Raw genomic sequence first — 19,763 nt, 5'->3', positions numbered from 1 at the left:
GTCCAATGTTTTATCCACTACGCCATCTTCTGGACCACATGAAACAACAGGTTCTTACATGAGCTTCCTTACTGCCCGAGGACAGTACGGTAGGGGGTGGGGAGAGGAAAGACTTCATGGTAAAGAAAGGTTTCTTTTTCCAAGACTGGGGAAATGCCCTTCCCTTTACTAGTACAATAATCAATTAAAAAAAAGGGAACAGAGTTAATCAAGGTATACTTTTCTCAATTTTTTTTCCTCCTTTCTTTTTCCAGTAAGTTGCTTGGTCAAGTTCTTGCTCCACATAGTTCAGCATGGTCTTCCTGTGACCCGGTGACCAGTGGTTTTCTCCCCACCTCTCCCCCAACACCACCCTCTGCCAGACACACACAGATCTCAAAGCCACAATGCTCTGGTCATGAGGAAGGAAGGTAAGAAAACAGGCTTGTGGTCCAACGTGGGTCCTCTGTGGTCCCAGAACAGGGAGGTTGTGTCCCAAACAGTGAGGGTTAAACACCCTATTTCCTGCTCTCCCAGGATGAGGCCTACAACTGGTTTGGGGAGAGAAATGGTCAGGCTGGATTTCTCCAGAGCAGGCCTACCCATTCATCCGTCTACTAGTGATCTTCTGAACATTAGAGCCACTGGTCAGCCATTGTCACTTCTGAAAATCTTCTGACTCATCCCCCACCCACCCCTCAACTTTACTCTGTCTTGAAGGCAAAAAGAGTGAACTGACATGCCCTGTGTGGCAAGAGCCCTGATGCAAATGCCTGCGTGACTGCTTCTGCTGAGGCTATGTCTGCCCACAGCTGAATGGGAGGGTCCAATGGACTGACACAAAGCCATGGACCTGCCTGCCAGCAGCAGGACCTTCAGCTGAGCCCCCTCACAGAGAACAATGAATGGGAAAGGTTTCCATAGCAACTTTAAATTCCCTGGCTTGTCACAATATTTTCACTCACTAGTCACAATATTTTCATCACAAGTTGAAGTGTTTAGCATGATACCTTAATAAGGGGAGTATGGAACGTGGGCGAGTGGTTGCTATAAGTATCCACATTTTAGAACTACTTACCTTGGAAGAAGCAGATTAAAAATAATCACAGTGACAAGGGAACTGTAATATCTCAGGGGCATCACAAAAGTGGGTGCTAGGTGGAGGGAAGGGTGGGGAAGGGTATGCCCCTCTGACTCCTCCTTTAGTCTGCTTCCTTTCTCATTGAGGCTTGCGTACAATGCGAACTATTTTTATTTTTATTTTTTAAATTTATTTTTTAATATTTATTTCTTTCCCTTCTGTTGCCCTTGTTGTTTTATTGTTGTTACTGAAGTCGGCATTGTTGGATAGGACAGAGAGAAATGGAGAGAGGAGGGAAAGACAGAAAGGGTGAGAGAAAGAGAGACACTTGCAGACCTGCTTCACCACCTGGTGAAGCGACTCCCCTGGAGGTGGGGATCCTTACACTGGTCCTTGCACTTTGTACCACCTGTGTGTGCTTAATCCACTGCGCTACTGCCCGACTCCCATGAACTACTTTTAACGGTAAACTTAATTCTGAGTACTGAGAGATCAAAAAAGATAGAAACTACTTTTGGGAGAAAACCTCACACTTGGCACTTGGATTTAGGGCTTTCTGTTTCCTCCTTCAGCTTGAAAGCCGACATTACCTGGCGAACACTTTCCGAGCTACTCTTTTTAAAGGCATGGCTGATGTTGGTCTCAGTAGGACAGTGCCTCCAAATTGATTGCTGGCCAGAAATTTCCCTTTTCTGAGAAAGGGCCCCTCCTGTGCTATCCAGACAGCTGGCTGCCAGCCATGCCTGGCTCATGGGCACTTGAGACATAGCTGGTCCGAACTGAGGTGTGAACAAGTGGAAGTACACACCAGATACTGAACACTTGGTATTAAAAAATAATAATAATAAGAGAAAGGGAAAAAAAAGAATGTAAAATATCTGTACTATTTTTTTTTTCTGATTGCATGTTGAAATGGTGGTGAATCAGGTTAAATATAATACAGCATTAAAATCAATGCCATTTGTTTCTTGTTTGCCTTTTTAAACATTTTAGAAAAGTTTAAGTTGCAAGCATGATTTAACTTTGCATTTCTAGTGACTACGTCAGTCTACTCCTTTGCCTTCCTGGGGATCCCCAAAGTTAAAATCCTTACAGAAGCCTCAGAGTGAGTGGGGATTCAGATCTCTCTCAAAGACCATCTTCTGGGCCTGTGTGGTTCCAGGAGGGGAAATCTCTGGAAAATGCAGCTAGGATTCAAGATGAAAAGATTTCATCCCTGTTGGGTACACAATGCATCATCCTGACAAATGTGCGCCCTTCTTGAGAAGGCAGAGGAACAGGAACCCCAGTACACTATGTACATCAAATGACTCTGAGACTATTTCACAAATGTCTGTAATCAACCATTACTAATAACAGATTTTTTAATTTACTAAATTTCATTAACTATTTTAGTGTACAAAATTAAAAAAAAAGTGTAGAGTAGAACAATTCCCATGCTATAAAGCAAAACTTAACTCTCTGCCCATCCCCACCACCACGAACACTGTATTTCATAATTCTTTTTGAGAAACCCATAGCTTTAGTATTCCATTAAGTCTTCTGGGTAAGAAGTGTGCTATCTGTACTCTCTCCAAATCAAGGGAAGTAAAACTAAAAGGAAAAGCTAAGCACTTAGAAGAAGGAACTAGAATTTCTGGAGCTTTGTGTGAGGTGTATTCACTTCCAGGTTTCAAGATCCTCTCGCCAAGCCAACTCTCTTTAGCAAGTCATCAGGAGAAAGACACACCAAATCCATCAACAGATAATGCACTAATGGAAGCATGTGCAATTACTTGAAAATTAGAGATTATTTTTGGTATTGTGACATCTTATTTTTAATATGGCACCAAGGAGCTAACTTAAATCTTGCACAAATGCAATATATATTGCTCAGGGGGTCTCCCCAGTTCAATTTTCTTTTCAAAGAGAGAGAGAAAAAGAGAGCAAAGAAGAGACAAAGAAAGACACCACAGCACCACTCTACCATCTATGGAGATCCTGTGTGGTGCCAATTCTTGAACCCAGGACCCTACCCATTGCAGGGTATGCACTCTACTGGGTAAGCAATCTCCTGGCCCCTTTTCAGTAAGATCTTAAGGCATTAAAATAAATTTGTTAAAGACACAACATTAGTCTGTTGAAGCACAGATTCCATAAAAACCACAAGGCAGTGAATTCTGGTAAGATTGAGCCACTAAAGGTCCAATCCTGCAGCAATGCTTTGCCCACCTGAGAAATACAGGGAGACCTCGGGAAGCAGCGAGAGAGGAATAGGTCAAAAAAAATTCACTGCTATGAAATATTCCAGACCCTTGTCTGACAAGAGACAAAGGAAACATCGCCTGTCATCTCCAGGTAACAACTCCCATGGATCTGAGCCAAAACTTCAGATTTATAGATTAAGAAAAACTGGAAGCAGGATTTTATGAGCCATCATCTGACCTTTAGTGCTTAATGGTTAATTGAATGCAAGATTGGTGAAACTACTGGGAACTAATGAAACATATCATGGGCCAACTCCAGCCTACAGGCCACCTCTTCTTTGGATATGGAGGCACCATGGTCAGAACAAGGCCCAGAAACCAGGTGGCCTGGGCTTGAATTCTAGTTCAGTTCCTTCCTGCCTTTGTGCTCCTAGACAAATCTCCCATTGTCTTTGTTTCCTCATTTGTCAGACAGAGCAGTAACTGTTCTCCCTTCATAGCTTTGCTGTAAAAATTTAATTGCAATGTGCCTTGAACATGAATGGTTAAAGCACTATAAAATCAACCAGTCAAACAGTCAATCAATCAATCAGCAAGGCTGCCTTAGATCCCTAATCACTAGAGAACCCCAGGCCCTGAGCCCTGCCTTGACAGAGCACCTTAGAAGAATCTCACTAGGGGGTTGGGCGGTAGCGCAGTGGGTTAAGCACACATGGCACGAAGTGCAAAGACCAAAGCAAGGATCCAGGTTCGAGCCCCGGCTCCCCCCCTGCAGGGGGGGGGGGTCACGTCACAAGTGGTGAAGCAGGTCTGCAGCTGTCTATCTTTCTTTCCCCTTCTCTGACTTCTCCTCTCTCCATTTCTCTCTGTCCTATCCAACAACAACGACATCAATAACAATAGTAATAATCACAACAACGATAAAACAACAAGGGGGAAAAAATAGCCTCCAGGAGCAGTGGAGTCATGGTGTAGGCACCGAGCCCCAGTGATAACCCTGCAGGCAAAAAAAAAAAAAAGAATCCCACCAAAGGAGATTGTTATCTGTTTCCACTAAAATGAAGTCATGCAAGGTAACACCTAAGTGCCACCTTGCCTACAACACAGCATGGATGCTATGTCTCACACCACTACCTCCCCTTACCCCCCCCCCCCCAAACACATACTAGGCTTCTAGATAAGAGCCACAGACAGCTGGTAATCAATGGAGATTATCACAAAGTCCAGGGATAGGATGGGCAAAGGCTCCAGCACTGCTACATGTGCCTGGCAATCAGTCCAAGTGATCTTCAGACACAAAGTATGCACCTATTGTGTACTCCGAAATGAAGGGTGGAAGAACTAGGACTCAGAACAGCCATTTGGCAGTCAGAGAACCTGGGGTATGTGCCGTTCCTGGAAGCAGTTATAGCAGCAGCACCAGGAAAGGCTGAGACCACCTAAGCCAAACACTCCCAGGTAAAGTATAGGGACAGCTGGGGGGAGATAGGAAGAGAGTGAAGACTAGAGTAAGCTTAAGGCTTCATAGGCCCCAGGGATCTGGATTTACCTCAGAGGTAAGGAATAATGCTTACAAGGAAGCAAGGTTTGCATTTGGGAATTTTGGGGGGCAGGACATCCAGAAGTTAAAGCTGGAGGCAGGCTGATCAAGGAAGAGCTCTGGTTGGAGTCTAGGCCAGAGGAAAATACTCAGGAAGCTGAGCTGTATGTGCAGGTGAGGGGGGCATAGAGGCCTGGGCATCAATGCAGGAGCTAACAGGGGAGCCTGCTACAGAGGGGTCTTGGAAGCTGTGAGAATTCGAAGTCATTTTTCTCAAGGGGATACCTAGAGTAGTCCCTAAGGTCTCAGATTCACAGACAGGCTGAATGCCTGTTGCCTGTAGACCCCGCACAGGTGCCACTCCAACAATGTAGAGACTAGGAGACCCTATTCAGCTTCCTCAGCAGGAAGCCAGACCCCCGATCTCAGGGAGACTTCTAGCTCCTGACATTCCTTATTACCTGACTCAGAGTTGGATCAAATGTCCCATGAAGAGCTCCCCAGATCAACAAGGGCAACAAAAGGGAATACATAGAATAAAAAAATAGCTCCCCAGAAGAGGAAACATCTGCAGCAATGTTCCACCATTCATGAAGTCTCCCCTTCTGCAGGTAGGAACAGGGGGCTTGAACCCTCGAGCCCTCAGTATGGTAATACGCACTTTACCAAGTAAACCACACCTCTTGTTCTTTTTAAAATGAAGCCCTCAGGGAAGAAAGAAGTGTGTGTGTGTGTGTGTGGGGGGGGAAGACACACACAAAGAGAGACAGAAAGACAGAGACAAAGAGAGAGAGAGAAGAGAAAACATACACAGAAATGAACAAAATGTGAAAAGTTAGGGAAGGGAGAGTGTTTCTGCAGAGCCTGATAAACTTAATAAATTCAAAAGAAAGAGTATCAAACAATCTTCATGCATGCCTTGTCTGTGGCCTGTCTGTGCCTTGGCCACTAAGGGAGTGAAGAGCACCTGCTGAGGTGGCCAGGCCTGAGGGGTCCAATGAAGACCCCAATTTGGGGGTCTGCACCACTTGCTGGCCCCATGACTTATGGGGGAGTTTTGAAACTGAACTGAGCTCTCATCTCTGCTTCTGCAAAACAGGCAAAAATACAAATCCACCCTGTAGAATGCTTAGGGGTAATAAATACACAGAAAAACCACAGGCTTGCAAATACCTGGTTGAAAAGTGTAGTAGTGTCTTTTCCTGGTGGTAACCCAGCAGTAGGCCTCAGGCATTACAAGGTCCACAGACAAGCAAAGGTGGACAGAATTTGTGGTATATGGAGGAAGAGGAATTGTGACTGTGAAGCTAGAGGGTTTAGGCCAAACCATAGAAAGCTTCAGTAGTTTTTCTGGTAGATTAGAAAAATTCCCAGACCCCTGACTTCTGGCAGCTCCCACCCTACTAGGATATACAACATGATCTAAATTTCAGACTGTGGGTGTTTTCTATCCATACATTTCCACTTGCTATGGCAAAGGAAGCAGCAGCCCAGGGAGGCCTCACACAATAAACAGACATTTTGCCAGACCCAGAGATGTGAACTTTGCACTTTCCCCATTGTTTGCTGGGTACCAGGGAAAAACTGGTTGCTCTCCTGCCTGAACCTGAAGGAGCAAGGACTGTTGTGCTGCTCAGAGGCCACTTGAGTGACCAGTAGCAGGGCTGGGATGACTCATGTTGCCTTGAAGAAAAGGAATACTGCTTCAGTACAAATGAAGTCTCTTAACCCAGACAAATAATGAAGGTTTTCTTTCTTTTTTCCTTCCTTTCTTTTCCCATTTGTAAAATGTTACTGGAAAACTGGAAAATGTGGAAGGTGGAGGGAAGCTATTAGAATTACCCCATGGTGCTACCATCACAAAGTCGGCCTCTTCTTCCCACATGGACTGTGTGTCTAATAGTGCTTACTACTCTTGGAGGATGGCTAGGCTCCCCTGGGCCCTGATATGATGGCCGTCTGATCTCAAGGTTAGTGGTCTACCTCCCGAGGGGGAGTCTAGCGTAAAAGCAAGCCTGCAGCCCTAGAGAGAAGCACTACTCTCAAGGAGACCATGCTCTGCCGGGCAGAAAAGGCTGAAGCTCACATACGGAGCTGTAACAAGCACCTTCACCCAACACTCTCCTGAGGGATGTGGTCATAGAGTCAGAGAGGACCCACCTGCCCCCTGGTCTGGGCCTAGTTTGGTGCAATATTGTGTGAACCAAGTTCCTGTGGAAACAAGATGGGAGTTAGAGCCAGTGCCTTATGCCCAATGGAGAACTGCCAAATGTATATCCTGTACCTCCCAAATCTAATCACTCTATTATAATCTAGAGCCCAGGACTGTGTTCACTAGACTCTCTACTAGGTGCTGAAACTTGGAGCAGCTCTCCTGAGAGTGTAGCAGTAAAATACCGATTAGTACTCATTCAACAAGGTTCAGGAGGCAGTCTAAGAGGCCAGCGAGATAACTGCCAGGCAAAGACTAGATGAGGACAAAAACAGATTTTTAAAAATACTACCACTACCATCACCAGCACACATTTCCTATGCAAGAAACACAGTTTTCTTATTAAATACAATGCAAACATGCTGAGGTAACTGCCAGAAAATAAGCTGGCAGAGGCCTTCATGGTGTGGCAAATACTCAGAAACTCTGTTTTTTGGAAATTCCTGCTTTCTAATTCTGTGAATTTCCTCTTTTCTAAACACTGAGGAAAGAATCTGTGCCTTTTGGGGCCAAGCAGTGGTGCACCTGGTTAATTAAGCACATATGCTCCAGTGATAACGAGCTGGGTTAAAGTCTTTGGTCCTAGGATAAAGGCTTTATGAACTGTAAAGCAGTGCTGCAGGTATCTCCATGTCTGTCTCACTATCTTCTTTCTCACTCTTCATTTCTGTCTCTATCCAATAAGTAATAAATAAAATTAAAAAAAGAACTTGTGCGTTGTGATTAATAAGCATACATTTCTCCCTATTCCATGCAAGGCTTTATAATGCTCCTCTAAAACCATTACCATGTAAGGGGTAAAGTCAGAAGGAGGGCATGGAGATGTGAAAAGCTGGGGAAAGGCAGTGGCACACCTGGCTAAGTGCTCACTTTATAGTGCACAAGGACCCAGGTTCAAGCCCCTGGTCTCCACCTACAGGGGGAAAGTTTCATGAGTGGTAGAGCAGTGCTGCAGGTGTCTCTGTCTCTCTCCCTCTCTAGCTCCCCCTCCCTCTCAATTTCTCCATCTCTATCCAATAATAAACAAGTAAAAAAATGAGAGAAAGAGAGATATGGGAAAAGACTTTGGAGAATGATGTTGCATTGTCTTCCTAAATTAAGTGTACCGACCTTTGGACTTAGTCATTACATTTGCAGGACTATGTAAAGATTGTGTGTGTGTGTGTGTGTGTGTGTGTCACAGACGTGCACTATTAATTTTCACTGCAAAATATTAATGTCATTTAAGTAAATTACAGCACATTCATGATATGGATTGTGATGTAGTTGAAGGTAGCAGCCGTGTGGGTACGATAAAGAAAGAGGCCAGCAGGACTGACTCCAGTAAGCAAGAAAAGCAGGCCCCAATGTTGTATGTGTGTGCTGTCGGCCCTGCAGAGCATCTTCAGGGTTCCTCCTAGCAGGTGGGGTGGAGTAGGAAGGAATACTTTCAGTTTTCACTTTCCTCCTATACTGTTAAGACTTTTGTTCACTGAAAGCACATATTTATACAATAAAAACATTTGAAAGAAAGGATTAGGAAGGTAGGTGTACAGTCAAATCTGGCCATAGACAAGTGGTTAAAAACCTGTCACATGGTCATGATTTGCTCTTGTAGGAAAATCAGGCAAGAAGTTCTGGAATTGTTCCAACCTGGGCCTGCAGAAGTGTGTCCTGTGCCCGCCTCCACACCTGCTAGGTCTCTCAGACTCCTGTGAAAGAGAGTCCTGCTTACCTGGTGACAGGTAAGGCCCAAACAACTGAGGAATCAACCCTATGAGGATTTTAAGGTCTGGGACAGATTTTGCTTATTTGTCACCTTCATGGACTATTCACAGCCACCATGATCTCATTCATCATCATCACACTGTAATATGAAGGAAAGGATGTAGGGACGTAGAACGTGGTGAGAGAAGTGTGTGGGACACCAACAAGGGCTGCAAATGTGTGCTCTTTTTCACAGGGCCACCTGCAAGGTGACCTGAGAGATCACTCCCTCCTCATGGCTCCTGTTCACAGCAGCATTGCCTAACAGAGCTGCCTGCCCAGCAGTGTTCATCTGTAGTCTCTAAAAGGGTCACACCGGGTCACGTGTGACTACTGCATATCTGGGATGTGCTGATGAGACTGAATTTTCAATTTTTTAGACTTCTGATTAATTTGAAAGTGAACTTAATTGAGCGTATGTGAGCAGCAGCTCCCATACTAGACTACACAGCCTAGACCCTTATTCTCTGGTACCTGCAACTAAAACCTCACAGCCCTGGGAGTCAAAGTCCTTGAAAGTCAAAGTCTCCTTGATTCAGGAGCTGTCTCTTCTCCTGGCCTGCTCTGCAACACAATCTACCACCCAATCATCTTCCAGATCACTGCAGTGCAGTAGGGTCACCTCACCCCATTGCAGACTACTATAATCTCCAGCCCCAATGTTTCTGGGTGCTCAGGGCCAGTGAGCCCAGCTGAAGTTCTGGCTGGTTTTGTATTGGGTGCAGGTGGAGCCTTAAGAAGCTGGGAGCAGACAGTTGTGGATAGAGAAGCTCAGCCCTGGCTGGCAGGCAGGCAGGAAGTCAAGGGCAGGTGGGCTGCTACTGACTGCTAAGGGAGGAACACGGAAAAATCAAACCCCAAAGTGCACACAGGCATTTGAGAACACCCAAATTGTCAAGGGAAAAAGCGTGTATTTCACTTACTCCACTATCTAAGTTGTGGTCTGTTTTGGACAAGAGTTATAAAGCTGCTTAAAACTAAGTATTTTAGAATCAGACCCTGCCAGTCCTTACAACCCCAAGTGTGGTCCTGAAGATAATAGGCTCAGCATCTCCTGGAAGCTGAAATACAAACCCTCAGCTCCCATCCAAAACCACCACTGCTGAAATGATACTCCCTCTCTTTACTGAGGTTGTCAGGTGGGATGCAGCCTACTTTAAGACCACCCTGTTTCCAGACCTACTTGTCATTACAACAGTTTAGGAAGATATCCATACATCAAACAAGACTGGCCAGCTGAAAGTCACTTAAAATCTATGCAACTGGATTGGCAGACAGTTCAACTGGCAGAATAAATGCCTTATTATATGTGAAGCCCAGAATTTGAGCCCTGGAACTATACTGGAATTCCATGGGTGTTTGGAGTGATGCTGTGGTACCTCTCCTCTTTACCTCAAAAAAAAAAAAAAAATCTATTCAATAGTCTTATTTATGTTTTCTCCTACCACAAAGGACTTTTAGAATAATACAACAGAAGCAGCCAGACATTAAGTAACATTTGCCAAGACCTGAATCACCCATTCTAGATTGGGTGGTAAGTGGAATTACTATTCCCAGTCTCTCACCTTTTTTCATGTGCACACATTTTTCCTTATTATTTTCCAGTCCCTTCCCCTCCAAATGGAGAAGACAGGACTTCCAACTCATTGTCTCAGTCACATGACTTGCTCTGGCCAATGACTCCAGTTTTGAAATGTGCCCTTTCTATAGTTCTGTCATAACCAAGAGAAGGGTCACTGAAACCTGGACAGTCACTGAAACTTCACTTCAGTCTAGGCCTCAGACTGAACAGACCTATATTCATCTTGCAGCAAAGAACAAAGCCCAGTTAAACCTCAGAGTAAAAGATACCAACCCAGCTCAGTCAAACTTTAAAACAATTCCACAGAAGCATGAGAATAAATGGCTGGTGGTACAGGCAATGAATTCTGGAATGTCTGTTTTACAGCCATGTGACAAATGTTGACTGGCATAGAAAGCTTAAGCAAAGGGAATCTATATGCCATTAGCTTTCAAAGTTTTTAAAGATAACAAAGTTACTTATCAGCTCACCTCCTTTCTTCTTTGAACCAGACTTCTTCTTTATAGGAGCATCTTGCTTCAGTGAGTCCTGGCTCTGGACCACATCTACATTTTTTCCTTGGCTAGGAGCTGACTCTGTCTTTTTACCCTGATTGGCAGACACATCTACCTTTTTGCTCTGGTTGGGGGACCCTTCTGACTTTTTGCCCTGGTTTGGAGTTCCCTCTGCCTTTTTGCCTTGATTGGAGCTCCCCTCTGCTTTTTTCCCCTGGTTTGCAACACCCTCTGCCTTTGCACCCTGATTAGCAACTGAATCTGTCTTTTTACCCTGATTCTGAGCCCCATCTGCCTTTTTGCCCTGGTTTGGGGTTCCCTCTACCTTTTTGCCCTGATTCTGGGTCCCCTCTGCCTTTTTACCCTGGTTGGGGGTACTCTCTCCTTTTTTGCCCTGGTTGGGGGTACTCTCTCCTTTTTTGTCCTGGTTGGGGATACTATCTCCTTTTTTGCCCTGGTTGGGGGTGCCCTCTCCCTTTTTGCCCTGGTTAGGGGTACCCTCTCCCTTTTTGCCCTGGTTGGGGGTACCCTCTCCCTTTTTGCCCTGGTTGGGGGTACCCTCTGCTTTTTTGCCTTGGTTGGGGGCTCCATCCCCCTTTTTGCCCTGATTGGGGCTACCCTCACTCTTTTTGCCCTGATTCTGGGCTCCTTCTTCTTTTTTGCCCTGGTTGGGGGCTCCACCTGCTTTTTTCCCTTGGTTTTGGGTCCCTTCTGCCTTCTTGCCCTGGTTCTGGGCCCCCTCTGCCTTAGTGCCCTGATTGGGGGACCCCTCTGCCTTCTTGCCCTGGTTGGATGCCCCTTCTCCTTTCTTACCTTGGTTCTGTGATCCCTCTACTTTTTTCCCCTGATTCTGAGCCCCTTCAGACTTTTTGCCTTGGTTGGGGACCCCTTCTGCCTTTTTGCCCTCATTATGGGCACTGTCCATCTTTTTGTTCTGGTTAGGGGCTCCTTCTGACTTTTTGCCCTGATTCTGGGCTCCATCTGACTTTTTGCCCTGATTCTGGGCTCCATCTGCCTTTTTGCCCTGATTCTGGGCTCCATCTGCCTTTTTGCCCTGATTCTGGGCTCCATCTGCCTTTTTGCCCTGACTCTGGGCTCCATCTGCCTTTTTGCCCTGATTCTGGGCTCCATCTGCCTTTTTGCCCTGATTCTGGGCTCCATCTGCCTTTTTGCCCTGACTCTGGGCTCCATCTGCCTTTTTGCCCTGATTCTGGGCTCCATCTGCCTTTTTGCCCTGATTCTGGGCTCCATCTGCCTTTTTGCCCTGATTCTGGGCTCCATCTGCCTTCTTGCCCTGGTTCTGGGCACTCTCTGCCTTCTTACCCTGGTTCTGGGCACCCTCTGCCTTCTTGCCCTGGTTCTGGGCACCCTCTGCCTTCTTGCCCTGGTTCTGGGCTCCATCTGCCTTCTTGCCCTGGTTCTGGCCCCCCTCAGTCTTCTTGCCTTGGTTGGAGACTCCCTCTGTTTTCTTGCCCTGGCTCTGAACCCCTTCTGCCTTTTTGCTCTGGTTGGGGACTACCTCTGCCTTTTTGCCCTGGTTCTGAGCCCCCTCTGCCTTTTTACCCTGATTGGGACTCCCCTCTTTCTTGCCCTGGTTCTGAGCCCCCTCTGCCTTTTTGCCCTGCTTTGGCACCCCTTCAGCCTTTTTCCCTTGGTTCTGGGACCCCTCTGCCTTTTTGCCCTGTGAAGTGCTTGTGTTTGGATTCTTGGTACCCACTGGGGGCACAACCACCATAGGCACCTCCTTGGGAGCAGCTTCCAAGATGGCTGCCTTGGAAGCAAGAACCTGGATGGAATTCACTACAGAACTGACTGCTGGCTCCACCTTTGCCACTTTTTTTTCCTTCTTCTTTTTGTCCTTAGGAGAAGATGGCTTCTCTTGGGGCATAGCTGATACTGTGGCTATGGGGGTAAAAACCACATGGGGCTGGACAGGGGTTGGAGCCACAGTCACTGCAGGTACCCGCACTGAGTCTTTGAGGATGGTCACATTGGAGACTGGCTCATGATCCGGTATCTTCCCATTGGGTTTCTCTTCCTTTTTCTTGGTTTTTCCTTTCTTCTCTACTGTTTTCTCCTTCTTTTTCTTGTCCACTTTCTGGTAGTGAGTTTTTGCCATCTCCTTACGCTGGTTGGCTAAGGCTTCTTCATATGATGTCTCCTTCATGGAGAAGGTTGAGACAAGGAAGATGCCAATGGCAGAAACAACCATGAATCCACCAAAGACCACAACTCCTAAGGTTTGAGTGTCGTAAAAATCCATCCTTGCTTGCTTTCCCTTCACCTGCCAAACATATACATGTATATTACATTTTGTAGAACCAAAACATTCAACAATTTCTACCCCTATCCTCACCACAAACTTACAATTTCACTACTTCTTTGGGATAATAAAGTCAAAAGAAACTCAAACAAACTCCAAACTCATATTCTTACCTGTTCCTCTTCAGAAATAAGCATTTTTTTCTATAATATGGACAGTCCCTATCAGTGTTGGGAGACTGGAAGCAATAAATAAGTGGTAGAAGGGGCAGGGCGGTAGTGCAGTGGGTTAAGTGCAAGGACCGTCATAAGGATCCCAGTTCGAGCCCCCAGCTCCCCACCTACAGGGGAGTTGCTTCACAGGTGGTGAAGCAGGTCTGTAGGTGTCTATCTTTCTCTCCCCCTGTCTTCTCCTCCCCTCTCAATTTCTCTCTGTCCTATCCAACAACGACAACAATAATAGTAACAACACCACCAATAAACAACAAGGGCAACGAAAAGGGGGAAAAAAATGGCCTCCAGGAGCGGTGGATTCGTGGTGCAGGCACTGAACCCCAGTGATAACCCTGGAAGCACAAAAAAAAAAAAAAAAAAAAAAAAAAAAGACAGAAAAAAAAAGTGGCAGAATGCATGTCTATAACTGGGGCACCTAGTACCAGTGAGGCAAAATTTGAGGCTATAGGGACTGGTGAGGATTATGGAAATAAAAGGCCCCTCTAAATTAAGGAGCAAATGTCCTTCAGGCTTAGCTGGCTACTATAGAGATGTGGATACTGTGTTAAGGAATTGTCTGCCATGTGAAAAACATTGGGCCAGAAATAATTTTTCCTCAATATGAACTTGACTAAGTTTTTAAAAATAACATGTGAGTCGGGAGTCGGGCTGTAGCGCAGCGGGTTAAGCGCAGGTGGCGCAAAGCACAAGGACTGGCATAAGGATCCCGGTTCGAACCCCGGCTCCCCATCTGCAGGAGAGTCGCTTCACAGGCGGTGAAGCAGGTCTGCAGGTGTCTATCTTTCTCTCCTCCTCTCTCCATTTCTCTCTGTCCTATCCAACAACGACAACAACAATAATAACTACAACAATAAAACAAGGGCAAAAGGGAATAAATAAATAAAATAAATATTTAAAAAAATTAAAAAAAAAATAACATGTGAGTCAAACCAAGCATATCTATAGGTTTTTAGCCTCATGCACTATGGCCAGAGGCCCTGAATGTGCCATGTCAAACCTGTCCCCTCCCTTTCCTCTGTGCTGATAAACAGTTATCCAGGGATACAGGAAAACCTGTCTTATATATACTCTTGCAAAGTAAAAAAAGAGTGTGATAAAAGGAAAATGGCTTTTTACCAACGACAGCTACAAGGACTAGAGAAATCACACTGGGAAACAAGAAGCCAACTTAGATTCCAGGTTTAGAAGTTCAGTCTGCAGGCTTTAAAGGAGAGAGGTCAGCAACACCAGGGCTCAACCCTCACCCTGGGAAAGGGATCCTTCACTTGATAATAGAATCTGGTTCAAGAGGAAAAAACATCTTGCCCACTGCCCATGGAACAAAGTCCAAAGGGCCAGAGGCAGAAAGGTCCACAGCTTCTTGCCTGGCAGTCCAGGTTAAGTTTCACTTCAGTGAGGCATTCCAACAGGTTTACCTGTCTGAATATACTCAATTTTTATTAATTAATTTTGTTCAGCAATGGGAAATGAACCAAGGGCCTTGTACATGTGTGATAGTACTGAGCTATCTCCAAGACCAATTTTTCCCCAAGTTTTGAAAGAAAGGCAGATAGAGAGAAAGACAGAGGAGAGAGACTGAGACCAAAGCACCACTTCATCATCTAAGGAATTCCCCTGGTACCATCCATGGTGCTCCCATGCTGTACTGAAGAGTGAACCCAGGGCAACCTCACACATAGGAAGGTACACACTTCACCTGCTGAGCCCTGTCCCAGGTTCCTATCAACCAATTTGGATGGTGGTGTCATTATATTTTTAATCCCCTGAACTGGAGAGTTAGAAAGAGCTTACTCAGGGGCACAGCGGCGTAAGGATCCCGGTTCGAGCCCCCAGCTCCCCACCTGCAGGGGAGTCGCTTCACAAGCAGTGAAGCAGGTCTGCAGGTGTCTATCTTTCTCTCCCACTCTGTCTTTCCCTCCTCTCTCCATTTCTCTCTGTCCTAGCCAACAACAATGACATCAATAACCACAACAATGTTAAACAACAAGGGCAACAAAAGGGAAAATAAATAAATAAATATTTTAAAAAAAGAGCCTACTCAAATGAGGATAAGCAATGAAATTAGTGAAGAAAACAAGAGAGTAAGGGTGGGTAAGGGCATCTGGAATGAAGAAAAGGGAGTGGAAAGGAAGAGATGAAAAGTTACTATACTTCCCCTACCCTCATCCCTAGACAAAGTGGTAGGCTGGGTTCAGATTTGTCAGCAACTTAACAGTTGAGATTCCTTTTCCATTGGGGGCAAGGAAGGAAATACTGGGGATTTCTAAACAACTATTGAATTCAAGTCTTGACATCAGGGCATTTTAAAAAGGGGACTGAGAAAATGATTGTTTTATGGTTCAGCATTAAATTCTAAGAATCATTCCCAACAAAGGAAAAAAAATACAATTTCACTTCTTGATAAAAAAAAAAAAGTGCCCTTCTTGATAAACCCTTTGTAGAAAGAGGACTCTCCTAGATTACACCAAGTCTGTGGGATCAAGTCCTATTCTGCATTCCAGTTCTCATCTCTACAAAGTCTAAAATTTACTCAAATTCTGGGCAAATAGATTTTGACCTCTGGCCATGTGTGCTGACAGCAACATTCTCAGCCTTGAGGACCCTTAATGACACTCAGGGACGCTACCCCAAATCAGTCTGTCCAGGAACACACTCAAATGCTAGATGATGAAAAGGAAACTGCTCTGTTCAGCCCTGGAAGGTACTTATGGGTAGGACAGGTACATGAATGTTTGAAAATTGTATGGTCAGCTTTTATTTTTTGATCCACCAACTAAGTAACATTCCAGGTTTTCAGGACCTCTCAGAACTTAACAAAATGAACATGTTCAGGTAAAGAAATCAAAACCACATGATAGTCACTACACTCAGTCTATTCAACTGGCATAAGTCCTCTGAAGCTTTCCTCCTATCCATGAGTAGTGCAACTAGAGGGGCCCGGGTTTCCTAACCCAGCAATGGCTTCCCAGCCGCAGACTGGAGAAGCATGCTGTCTCTGCAGAGCTGTGGGTTCTCTGCAGGCTCTGTGGAGACTCCTGCTTGGGCAGAAAAGCCAAAGTTAAAAAATTAGCTTTGTGTTATGTGGAAAACTGGCAAATGGTATGCATTTTCAAACTATGGTATTTTACTATCTTCTGTAAACCATTAACCCCCAATAAAGAAATTAAAAAAAGAAAAATCAGCTTTGACTCATTCAAATTAGGCAAACATGAGAAACAAAACCATACCCTCTGATGAGAGCACAAAATTGCAAAAAAAAAAAAAAAAAAAAAAAGCCCCAGGAGAATACTTCCCCTCTGCACTACACACAAATGTATGCTTAATAGTAGCACAAATGTGTCCCTTTACAGAACAGGTTACTTAAAAAAGATTATGCCAACCTGACTTTCCTGGGCAGATAACCCCACCAATGTGTCCTGGAGCCCCGCTTCCCCAGAGCCCCACCCCACTAGGAAACAAGAGAGACGGGCTGGGAGTGTGGATCAACCTGCCAATGCCCATGCTTATGGGGAAGCAATTACAGAAGCCAGACCTTCCACCTGCTGCATACCATAATGATCCTGGGTCCATGCTCCCAGAGGGATAAAGAACAGGGAAGCTATCAAGGGAGGGGATTAGATATGGAGTTCCGGGGTTGGGAATTATGTGGAATTGTACCCCTCTTATCCTATGGTCTTATCAATATTTCTATTTTATAATATATATATTTATAATTTATATATTATATATATATATATATATATATATATGGCGCCCCTACCATAAATTTCTTTAAAAGAATCCTTTCACAAGAAAATGCAAAGCCCTAGTTTTAAGTACTAATACACTAAGATACTAAAAGCTATATCACCAGGAGAAAAAAAAAAATCTAGTGAAAGAAAGCCTACCTGATGCTCTTGGTGGGAAGATGTCTGCCTCACAGGAATGATAAAACCAGTGCCTACCACACATGCTCACAAGATCAACATTCTGGGGCCAGAGAGACAGCTCACTTCGTGGGGCAAATGCCTTGCCATGTGTAGCCTAGGTTCAAACCCCAGCACCATATGGGAGGTGCTATGGTATGAGAGGAAGTGGTGTCTCCTCTCTTTCTGAATAAAAAAACAGCAAGGAGTGGTGAAACTGCATGCACACAACCCAGTACAGAAGGAGAAAGAGAGAAAGAAAGAAGAGAGAAAGTGGAGAGAGGAGAGAGGAGAGAGGAGAGAGGGGAGGGGAGGGGAGGGGAGAGGGGAGAGGGGAGAGAGAGAGAGAGAGAGAGAGAGAGAGAGAGAATATGTCAGCATGTCAGGTGCTTTGCTTTTGAAATCCCTACCATTATAAAAAGACCCACCCAGGTCCTTGCACAATGTAATGTATGAACTTAACCAGGTGCATCACCACCTGGCCTCCATTTTTTGCTGTTTTAAGGTTACTGCATTTTTTTTTGATGCAATGGAAGTAATTATCTCTTATAAAATACTTTATTTCTAGCTAGACACGCTCAACAAAGTTACTCATCTTTGTACACCTGCTAATTGCCCAGCATTAAGCTGGCTCATCTCTGAGGACTTGCAGACTCTTTTGGGCTTTCTTTAATAGAAAAATAAATCAATACTTACGAAAAATGACTAAGATTGTCTCTTGTATTATATAAGCCATAGTATCTATCCCTCATCTTTTCTCATCTCACAGAAAACTAGCTAAGAACACAAAGAACTGAATAGATTGGGAGAGGGGGTTTCTTGGCCTCCTTCCTAAGCCTCTGCTTCTAATGTTTCACTATGATAAGTTGTGTTGACCACAGGTTTAGGGGGAGGGGGCATTTTGGTCTATCTTATATTCCAACTTTCCAGTTGGATTTTGCATATGAGCAAACTATTAATTCACTACCTGACATAACTTTTAATAGATTGAATTAAAGACTATCCTAGGGCTGGGGAAACAGCATAATGGTTATGCAAGACTTTCATGCCTAAGGTTCTACGGTCTCAGTTCAATCCCCAGTACCACCATAAGCCAGAGCTGAGTCTATATCTCCCTATTGTGTGTCCTCTCTCTCCCATAAGCCAGAGCTGAGCTGAGTCTGTGTCTCCCTATTGTGTGTCCTCTCTCCCTCTCTCCCTCTCCCTCTCAGAAATACACTAGTCTCCTTTGCTTATATTTTTTCCAATTTTTATTTCTTTTTGCATAATCATGCACATGCATGATTGTACTACTACTCCAGGTCTCATTTTTATCTATCCATCCGGGGAGAGAGAGAGAGTGAGAGAGAGAGAGAGGGAGAGAGATACAGGACCTGAATTTCTTTCCATGCCACATCATCTCCCATGTGGTAATAGGGTTCAAACCTGGACCACACCACAGCAAGGCATGTGCCCTATCCAGTGAGATTTCTCTCCAGTCTAATATCTTAATATTACCTTGCAGATAGTTCTTACAGAATAAATGCTTTTAGAGGGTGGGTCTTCTTTAATAATCACTAGATCCATTGTTCTCATTGTTATGTGGGCTTTCTCTATGTGTGCTCTTAACTGAGGACAAGTTAAGAGGCTATTCTCAAAGTGTTCCTATATTCTTGATAACAAGGTCATTTGAGTCTCGAATAAGGATTATCTCTGTTCCTCTGGTCATTACAAGTCTGGAAGAACACACCTCAAAAACTGTCAGAATATGGCGCTTTGAGATCTGTTCCTGGAGTGTAGAAAAATAATTTTAAACTAATGATTAAATTTCAATAGTGACTTCAGCATCAGTGAATTTGCTATCCAATCATTCTTTCTTCTTCCAAGTTTTGTTGATTTATTCTGTTATTTCTGATTTCCTGGCATGGATATTTACTAATATTTAGGCCTTCCTTTTTTCTTATAGCAAAATTTTAAGACCATAAATTTCCCTCTAAGTATTGCTATAGCTTCTCCTACAAGCTTCACTGCACAGTATTTTCATTAGTGTTCAATTTTACTTTCTAACTACCCATTCAAACTCTTTGATTTGTGAGGTTGTGGTGTCCTTAACTTTAGATGTGGAGGCTTTGAGAGATTATTTGTAATTTCTAATTGCTCAGTCATCAGACTTTTCTGTGTGATACAGATCAATGTTTTCAGACTTTTTTTTTTTTTGCCTCCAGGGTTATTGCTGGGGCTCAGTGACTGCACTACAAATCCACTGCTCTTGGAAGCCATTTTCTCCATTTTGTTGCCCTTGTTTATCACTGTTGTTATTACTATTGTTATTGTTGTCGATGTTGTTGGATAGGACAGAGAGAAATCAGACTTGCTTCATAGCTTTTGAGGCAACTCCCCCTGCAGTTAGGGAGCTGGGAGCTGGAACCGGGATACTTATGCAGGTCCTTGCACTTTGCGCCATGTGCACTTAATTCACTACACTACCGCCCAGACCCGTTTTCAGACTTCTAACCATGATCCAAAGAATGCCCTATGTGGGGAGTCGGGCGGTGGCGCAGTG

The 19,763-nt window shown here is 44.5% G+C and overlaps 1 protein-coding gene across 2 annotated transcripts in view; it reads right to left on the bottom strand.

Moving 5' to 3' along the window:
- The window catches only part of RRBP1 (ribosome binding protein 1), a 62,653-nt gene that overhangs the window by 28,423 nt on the left and 14,467 nt on the right, over positions 1-19,763 (bottom strand). For both annotated transcript variants that reach the window (XM_060186407.1, XM_060186411.1), the window contains exon 2: positions 10,797-13,104. In XM_060186407.1, coding sequence (XP_060042390.1) covers positions 10,797-13,083 — 2,287 coding nt within the window. In that variant the 5' untranslated portion in view covers positions 13,084-13,104. The remainder of the gene's footprint in view (positions 1-10,796; positions 13,105-19,763) is intronic.

Source organism: Erinaceus europaeus, chromosome 1 (genome assembly GCF_950295315.1).
Source record: "Erinaceus europaeus chromosome 1, mEriEur2.1, whole genome shotgun sequence".
In the NCBI taxonomy this organism is placed as follows: domain Eukaryota; kingdom Metazoa; phylum Chordata; class Mammalia; order Eulipotyphla; family Erinaceidae; genus Erinaceus; species Erinaceus europaeus.
Note: the sequence above shows the minus strand (reverse complement) of the source record. Positions and strands in the feature narration are given on the sequence as shown.